The sequence below is a fragment of the Acinonyx jubatus genome, chromosome B2 (assembly GCF_027475565.1).
Source record: "Acinonyx jubatus isolate Ajub_Pintada_27869175 chromosome B2, VMU_Ajub_asm_v1.0, whole genome shotgun sequence".
Taxonomy (NCBI): Eukaryota; Metazoa; Chordata; class Mammalia; order Carnivora; family Felidae; genus Acinonyx; species Acinonyx jubatus.
Window position 1 is genome coordinate 81,689,565 of NC_069385.1, and position 9,543 is coordinate 81,699,107.

Below are 9,543 nucleotides of genomic sequence, written 5' to 3' on the forward strand. Positions count from 1 at the left end.
AGATATAGAGAACAGACTGGTGGTTACCAGAGGCAGGGGGTGGATGAAATGAGTAAACAAACTTCCAGTTATAAAATAAGTCATAGAGATATAAAGTACATCATGGGGACTATAGTTAATAAAACTGTATTGCATATCTGAAAGTTGCTGAGAATAAATCTTAAAAGTTCTTAATACAAAATTGTGATCTCTAATCAATTTTTTACTGTTTTCCCTAGTCAGTGCTGTAATAAAATAGCATGAAATTTGAAAAAGAAAATATGAAACTTCTATTACATGTTTTTGTGTTAGAAAATCAAAGAGAATCCACAGATGAATTATGAAAACCAATATTAATAATTTGACCTGTTGAAAGAGAAACTGAGACACATTAAAATTTTGAAGATTTTATTTGAGCACACATGGATTTGAACTTGACAGATTCAAACCAAAAGTGGGTAGGAGTAAGCCACCTGCAGGAGCCAAGGGCAAGTTTTTTTTAGAGAAGACATTGAAGCAAAGCATAGAAGTTACTTGATTGGTTATAGTTTATTAAGTTTTTTTATTTATGTATTCTGAGAGAGAGAGAGAGAGCAAGCCAGGGAGGGGCAGAGAGGGTGGGAGAGAGGGAATTCCAAGGAGGCCCTGCACCATCAGTGCAGAGTCTGATGGGATGGATCTCACAAACTGTGAGATCACGACTTGAGCTGAAATCAAGAGTCAGACATTTAACCGACTCAGCCATCCAGGTGCCCCTTGATTGGTTATAGCTTAAAAAGTTGCCATATTTTGGAGAGCCTAGTTGGCTGTTTGTGATGGGTTGTTCTTAAGTTTGATTTTCTTAGATTCCAGTGCATTGACTGTAGCTTACATTTTGGTTTGTGTATGAAGGCTACGAAGACATTAGAGCCACTGCAGTTAATGTATTCCTTGTTTAAAGACTTGAACTGAGAGGCTAAGAGAAAAGTTACCAGGTGTACTCACAACTGCAAAGAAAAATCTTTCCCTTCCCCCGCCGTTCCCAAAACCAGCCAGGGCGTGCCAGGTCGTAGTCTGACATAAAGGCGGGAACCAATCAAGTTCTGCTGAGCGTTCAAATTTAAATGTCAGCCTATAACAACTCTGTAACCTCAAAAAAAATCCCTAACTTGTTTGTGCCTGTCTATAAAAGAAGCTGTAAGATCCTTGCTCAGGGCCTCTTGCGTCACCGGCGACGAGCGCGCGGAGGACCAGGTTCGAACCTGCAATAAACGACCCTTACCGCTTGGCTTTGGCTCTGGACTCTGGTGGTTTGTTTTCGGGGGGTCTCTCAAATCGGGGCATATCATTTGGGGGCTCGTCCGGGATACCCCCAAACCCACCAGACCCCAAGTCAACGGGTCGTTCCTGAGACTGATTGGTAAGTGAGCTGGCTCTGTCCGTTTCTGTTTGTTCATTTCTGGCTCTCCCACGTGGGATCAGTATCGGGGACTGACACGGCCCTGGCGGATGCGCTATAGGGCAGTTGGTCGGGTCCAGTAGGAGACGTCCACTGGCACCCGTCTGGGGCACCTTTTTGGGCCCATCGGAATTTTCCTGGTCAGGTGGCAGACACCCGAAACGCGCTAGCGATCTGAGTGTTGTGTTAAGTGTTGTGTTCTCTATTCTATAACATTTAAGTGTTAAACTCCTTCTCTTTCACAGGTGACCTGGCCTGGCCCAGCCAGGAATCCTCATAACTTTATTGTTTCTCCTTTTAATCCTTTCCTCCACCTCCAGGATACAGATGGGCCAATCTCAAAGCACTCCTCTTTCTCTCCTCGTTTCTAACTTCAGGGATGTTAGAACCAGAGGACAGAATTTGAGTTTAGACATCCGGCGGGGAAAATTAATAACCCTCTGCCGCTCCGAATGGCCAACCTTCGGCGTTGGATGGCCAACCGAAGGAACTTTCTGCCTCCCTATAATTGCTAAGGTGAAATCAAAGATTTTTCTACCGGGTTGCAAGGGACACCTGGATCAGATTCCCTACATTCTTGTATGGCAGAGTTTAGTGGAAAATCCACCCCCTTGGTTGGCCCCCTTCCTATCCTCGGGAACGTGTAAGGTCCTTGCCATGCGGCCTGCAGGTCCCCCAAAATCAAGGACGCCAGCCGCACCCTTGTATCCCATATTGCCCGATAGTCAGGACCAACTATCCCTAGACCCTCCACCCTATCATCCCCCTCCCCTCACACCCCAGGCCCTGCCCGCGGCAGCCGCTCCACCAGTCGCCCCGGTAGTTGCCCCCATAGGGGAACCGGGAGGATGGGAAGCGGTAGCTGCGCCGGAACCGGGAGGACAGGAAGCGGTAGCTGCGCCGAAACCAGGAGGACGGGAGGCAGCAGCCGCGCCGAGCCCCATTGAAAATGTAACCAACCACGAGGGGCCAGCCGGTCGTACCCGCGGGCGCACCCAGCGTGAGCTGAACTCTCACCTCCCTGACTCCACCATGGCCCTAACCCTGCGGGAAATAGGACCCCCCCGATGAAACAGGCAACCCCCGACTCCAGTATTGGCCTTTTTCCACCAGTGACCTTTACAACTGGAAAACGCAGAACGCTCGATTCTCTGATAACCCTAAAGATCTAATAGCTCTTTTAGACAATGTCATGTTCACCCACCAGCCCACCTGGGACGACTGTCAGCAGCTTCTCCGCATCCTGTTCACTACAGAGGAGCGAGAGAGGATCCAATTAGAAGCAAGAAAGCTGGTTCCCGGAGACGACAGTCGGCCGACATCTAACCCTGACCTCATTAATGTGGCTTTCCCCCTAACCAGGCCTCCACAGGACGAGTGGGACTACAACACAGCAGAAGGTAGGGGAAGGCTACTCATTTATCGCCAGACTCTAATGGTGGGTCTCCGGGCTGCAGCTCGCAAGCCCACCAATTTGGCTAAGGTATATTCGGTCATACAGGGAAAGGCAGAGAGTCCAGCTGCTTACTTAGAGAGATTAATGGAAGTCTTTAGGCAGTTTACCCCCATGGATCCAGAAGTCCCTAAAAACCAGGCTGCAGTCGTTATGTCCTTTGTAAATCAAGCAGCTCCTGACATTAAAAGGAAACTCCAAAGGCTAGGGGATTTAGAAGGTAAACAGATCCAGGATCTGCTCCGTATAGCACAACGGGTCTACAACAACAGGGACGCCCCAGGAGAGAGACAGATCAAGGCCACAGAGAAAATGACTAAAGTCCTGGCCGCTATAGTCCAGAAAGAACAGCCACCCCCAGAAGGCATTCAAACAATGCGCCCTCCCAGGTGGCAGTTAGATAAAGATCAATGAGCCTATTGTAAAGAGAAAGGCCATTGGATACTAGAATGCCCCAAGAAGAAACAACCCCGCCCCAGCCAAGGGCAATGGCAGCCTAAAATAGCCCCCATACTGTTTACCCAAGATACAGAATAGGGAGGACGGGGTTCGGATCCCCTCCCTGAACCTACGGTAACGTTGCAAGTGGAGAGGACCCCGGTCCAGTTCCTAGTTGATACCGGGGCACAGCACTCAGTTCTGGTCAAGCCCCATGGAAAAGTATCTGAAAAATCATCCTGGGTACAAGGGGCCACTGGAATAAAGAAGTACCCCTGGACAACTCAGAGGACTGTGGACTTAGGAACTGGGAAGGTAACCCACTCCTTCCTGGTCATTCCCGACAGCCCCTGCCCCCTGTTGGGGAGGGATTTGCTTACCAAAATGGGGGCCCAAATTCATTTCCAACCGGGGGGGCCCACAGTGACTGACTTCCACAACCAACCCATATCTGTACTTACTGTGAGACTAGAGGATGAATATAGGCTCCATCAGGAACCCACTCCTCGGGATCAGGGCATCGAGCCTTGGCTTCAACGCTTCCCAGACGCGTGGGCAGAAATAGGTGGTATGGGGTTAGCAAAACATCGTCCAGCCCTATTTATAGAGGTTAAGCCCGGGACGACCCCGTCCGTGTGCGCCAATACCTTATGCCCACGGAAGCCAAAAATGGCATCACACCGTACATCCGCCGCCTCCTTGACTTCGGGGTCCTACGCACCTGCCACTCAGCATGGAATACCCCCCTGCTGCCCGTGCGCAAACCCAATAGCGGGGAATACAGACCAGTGCAGGACCTGAGAGAAGTCAATAAGCGGGTAATGGACATACATCCAACCGTTCCTAACCCCTATACTCTCCTGAGCGCCCTCGGCCCAGAAAAACAATGGTATACTGTTCTAGATCTAAAAGATGCTTTTTTCAGCCTACCACTAGCGCCTAAAAGTCAAGAGCTATTTGCATTCGAGTGGACAGATCCAGACAGGGGCATAAATGGCCAGCTCACTTGGACCAGACTGCCACAAGGATTCAAGAACTTTCCGACCCTGTTCGACGAGGCTCTACACGAAGATTTAAGTGAGTACAGACCAACAACACCCTAATATAACTCTCCTACAGTATGTTGATGATCTCTTAATAGCTGCCGAGACACCCGAAACCTGCATCCAGGGAACCGAAGGTCTCCTGCGAACTCTGGGAACTTTAGGCTACCGTGCCTCAGCAAAGAAGGCTCAAATCTGCAAGTCAGAGGTAACTTACCTGGGTTACTTACTGAGAGGGGGGCAACGCTGGCTAACGGATGCCCGGAAGGAGACTGTCCTTCGTATTCCCAGACCGCAGACACCATAGCAGGTGAGGGAATTCCTAGGGTCGGCTGGGTTCTGCAGACTATGGATACCAGGGTTTGCTGAATTAGCAAAACCTTTATACCAGGCAACAAAAGATCAACAGCCCTTTAGTTGGATGGAAGAAGCCGAACAGGCCTTCCAACAAATCAAAACTGCTCTGCTATCAGCACCTGCCCTGGGACTCCCCGATGTCTCCAAACCCTTCCACCTATATGTAGATGAAAACCGGGGCATAGCCAAGGTGGTGCGAACCCAGAACTTGGGCCCTTGGTGCAGGCCAGTAGACTATCTGTCTAAAAAGCTAGATCCAGTGGCCGCCGGATGGCCACCCTGTCTCCGGATGATTGCAGCCACTGCCCTAATGGTAAAGGACGCTGATAAGCTGACCATGGGCCAAGAGCTACGAGTCACCACCCCGCATGCCATCGAGGGCATCCTCAAGCAGCCGCCTGACCGATGGCTGAGCAATGCCCGACTCACTCATTACCAGGGACTGCTGTTGAACCCCCTCAGGGTCGTCTTCACCCCCCCAACGGCGCTGAACCCAGCGTCACTGCTGCCAGACCCAGACATGGGAACCCCACTTCATGACTGCACCGACATACTGGCTCAAGTTTATGGGGTCCGGGAAGACTTGCAGGATCAGCCATTATCGGACGCAGATGCCATCTGGTTCACCGATGGAAGCAGCTTCGTTCACCAGGGACAAAGGTATGCGGGGGCGGCCGTGACTTCAGAGACCGAGGTGGTGTGGGCAGAAGCTTTACCCCCTGGAACCTCAGCCCAGAAGGCTGAGCTAATAGCCTTAACCCAGGCCCTAAAGTTAGGAAGAGACCGCAAGCTAACCGTGTACACTGATAGCCGATATGCCTTCGCCACCGCTCATGTACATGGGGCGATATACAGAGAAAGGGGGCTCCTCACAGCTGAAGGGAAAGACATCAGAAATAAAGAAGAGATTCTAGCCCTGCTAGCAGCCTTATGGGAACCCAAAAAGCTAGCAATTGTACATTGCCCAGGACACCAGAAGACAACCGACCCAATTTCCCGGGGCAACAATTTGGCCGATCAGACTGCAAAAAACATAGCTCGGCCCCCAGCGCAATTGCTGACCCTACAGCTGCCAGACCCCGGACCCTGGGAATTGCCCCCCAGCCCTGAGTATTCAGAAAGTGACATTCAATGGATGAGTAAACTTCCTATGACCCGAATCAAAGATGGCTGGTGGAGAGACTCTAAAAGCAACATTATACTCCCAGATAAACTAGGATGGCAAGTTCTAGAGCGGATCTATCCCAGCACCCACTTAGGTTCCCGGCGAATGTTGGACTTACTGAGACAGACTGGACTAAAAATCAGAAATGTCTCTGGTAAGGTCGATCAAGTAGTCACTAAATGTACAGTGTGCCAACTCAACAATGCGAGTAGCAATCCTCGGACAACAGGGGTAAGACAAAGAGGGAGCAGACCGGGGACCTATTGGGAAGTAGATTTCACTGAGGTAAAACCAGGAAAATATGGATATAAGTATTTGCTAGTTTTTGTAGATACCTTTTCAGGATGGACTGAAGCCTTTCCAACCAAGAATGAAACGGCACAGATTGTAGCCAAAAAGATCCTAGAAGAAATCCTGCCCAGGTATGGTTTTCCAGTAATGATAGGGTCAGACAATGGGCCTGCATTCGTCTCTAAGGTAAGTCAGGGACTGGCTTCCATACTTGGGGCTGAGTGGAAATTACATTGTGCATACCGACCCCAAAGCTCAGGACAGGTAGAGAGAATGAACAGAACCTTAAAGGAGACCCTAACTAAATTAACCATGGAGACTGGCACTAATTGGGTGGTCCTTCTCCCCTACGCTCTGTTCAGGGTGCGTAATTCCCCATACAAACTGGGACTCACACCCTATGAAATAATACATGGTAGACCACCCTGCTTTCTGCTCTAGCGGGACCCCTTATACTCCTCCTTCTCCTCCTCACCCTCGGGCTTTATATTATTAATAAACTAGTTGCCCTTATTAAAGACTGAGTTAACACGATCCAACTGATGGCCCTTAGGACCCAATACCAACCCGTCATTACCGAAACATTTGAGTCAGACACATAAGATCCAAGATTGGCTCTTAAGGCACCAAAGAGAGGGGGGAATGAGAGGCTAAAAGTTACCAGGTGTACTCACAACTGCAAAGAAAAATCTTTCCCTTCCCCTGCTGTTCCCGAAACCAGCCAGGGCGTGCCAGATCGTAGTCTGACATAAAGGCGGGAACCAATCAAGTTCTGCTGAACGTTCAAATTTAAATGTCAGCCTATAACAACTCTGTAACCTCAAAAAAATCCCTAACTTGTTTGTGCCTGTCTATAAAAGAAGCTGTAAGATCCTTGCTCAGGGCCTCTTGCGTCACCGGCGACGAGTGCGCGGAGGACCAGGTTCGAACCTGCAATAAACGACCCTTGCCGCTTGGCTTTGGCTCTGGACTCTGGTGGTTTGTTTTCGGGGGTCTCTCGAATCGGGGCCTATCAGAACAGAATAATTGTAAGAATTAACACATTTGCTAGATATAAGGTTATAATAAAAAAGAAAGTGACTTTTTTCTACATTCCAGCAATAAAGATAGAAATTAAAAGTTTAAAAACTATTTTCATAATAATATACAAATTATGTATCTAAGAATAAAATACCAGAAAATAGATCACAACTTTATAGGAAGAAAATTAATTTTTTGACAAAAATTAAAGAACACAAATAAAGGGTAACATATTCCATATTTATGCACCAGAAGTCTCATCGTTATAAAGATGTGAGAACAACCTCATCTGAAATGAGGACAAATGTTACATTTTTTTCTTTTTATTATCTTTGACTTTTTTCCTAGATCTTAGCATACTGATTCTGAAGTTTACATGAAAACATGCATTAATGTAAAAATTGACTCTCTTTAAGAACATAAAATGGAATACTCCTTCTATCACAAAGACTTATAAGACTAATTAAGTATGCTTATGTACTCAAGGATGGGTGCAAGAAAAAATCCAGTAAGAACACCTACACATATAAGGAGAGTTAAAGCAAAGGCAGAATAAAAACAGTGGAGAAAGAACAAGGACAGCCTTTTCAAAATATCATGCTTGGGCATCTGTGTGTCTACCTAGGAAAATAAATAATTCGGACCCCACATCACTGACACAAAAATACATTCCAGGCATATCACAGAACTATATGTGAGATGTAAGATGAGAATGCTTTTACAAGGCAATGTAAGCAAGCATCTTGATGGAAGCATCTGGAAGAAAGATTTCTTAAACAGTGCATAAAACACAGTATCAATATGAGGAAAAGGTTTATAAATTTAACTACATTAAAAGTAAGAACTTTTGAAAACATTTCCCAATGAATACGTATATCAAATCATCACATTAAGCACCTTAAATATATACAATTTGTATTTGTACTTATACCTCAATAAAGCTGATAACATAAAATAAGCAAACAAACAAACAAAAATAAACACACAAACAACACTGGGAGAGTAAAAAGGCAAGTCACATATTAGTAGAAATTTGTAACCCTGTAACTGACAAAGAACTTATATCCAGATTTTATAAATTATAAATCAATAAGAAAAAAATTTAAAAGAATTCCCAGTACTAAAAGACAGAGAGACTTGAATAGGCACTCCAAATAAGAGATACTAAAAGTCCAGGAAACATGATAACATCTCAAAAGAAGTAGAAAAATGTGTATTAAAACTACCGTGAGAAGCAACTACTGGCCAACAAATGGTTAAAATGAGAAAGACCAAGACTAACAACTACTGCCAAGTAGTGAAGCTACAGGAACTCACATACATCAGTAATGGAACAATCTGTTCGGAAAACAATTTGGCATTATTGGAATGCATACCCTAAAACCAAGTAAGTCCACTTCTAGGTTAGTTATGCAGCAGAGTACTAGGAACTATATATATTTATGTTCATAACAAAAGCATTTATAACATTCACAAAATAGAAACAATCCAAATAATCATCACAAATATATTATGCAATTAATTTTTACATGTCCATACAATGGAGATTGGGTGAACTGCAGCTATGTGTATGGTGTGATCATATAAAGGTAATACTAAATGGCAATAGACACTAATAACATATTATATTGTTTCACTTATAAACACTACACAAAAGTGGTAAAATTAAAGATTAGTGTAGAAACTCTTCCAAAGAGGAGGTGATAAATAGGAAAAGCAAGGAAGTGATTTTCATAAAAGTCAGGATAATGGTTAACACTAGGGGAAAGCAAGAGATATGACTGAGAAAGAGGCATGTGAAGAGCTGGTCTGGACTACAGGCAGTACTCAATTTCCTAACCAGGATAGCGGTCACCACAGGTTTTCATTTTATAATGCATTAACATGGCCATATATGTTTCTTTGCATTTTTTTGCATGTATGCTAAAAGTATAAAATGTGTGTTAAAATGGTAAAAATTACATATTTGTTTCAAAGTATGTGGGGAAATTAATTTTTTGTTTTATTTATTTATTTTGACAGAGAGAGTGAGTGAGCAGGGGAGGAACAGAAAAAGAGAGAATCCCAAGCAGGCTCCACACTGTCAGCACGGAGCCCCACAGAGGGCTTGAATTCACCAACCACAAGATCATGACCCGAGCAGAAATCAGGAGTCGGGTGCTTAACTGACTGAGCCACCCAGGCGCCCCAGGGGAAACCAATTTACTAACATGTTTTCATATGTATTACTAAAACAAAATGAGAATATTAGAATGAAGTTTGGGTAAAGAAGGGAATATTGTTACAGTTTATCTTATTATATCCTCAGGAAGTTCTAACATGTTTACTGAAGAAACAAATATATAAAAAGAAATAAATC

At 45.4% G+C, this 9,543-nt stretch overlaps 1 protein-coding gene across 1 annotated transcript; it reads left to right on the plus strand.

Moving 5' to 3' along the window:
- The first annotated feature begins 1,588 nt into the window (after positions 1 to 1,588).
- On the plus strand, positions 1,589 to 6,605 carry LOC106986493 (uncharacterized). The gene is given in 4 exon segments (XM_027056373.2): positions 1,589 to 1,933; positions 2,625 to 3,936; positions 3,939 to 4,396; positions 4,398 to 6,605. Coding segments are annotated over 4 exon segments (4,167 nt in total). The 5' UTR covers positions 1,589 to 1,744.
- The last annotated feature ends 2,938 nt before the right edge of the window (positions 6,606 to 9,543 follow it).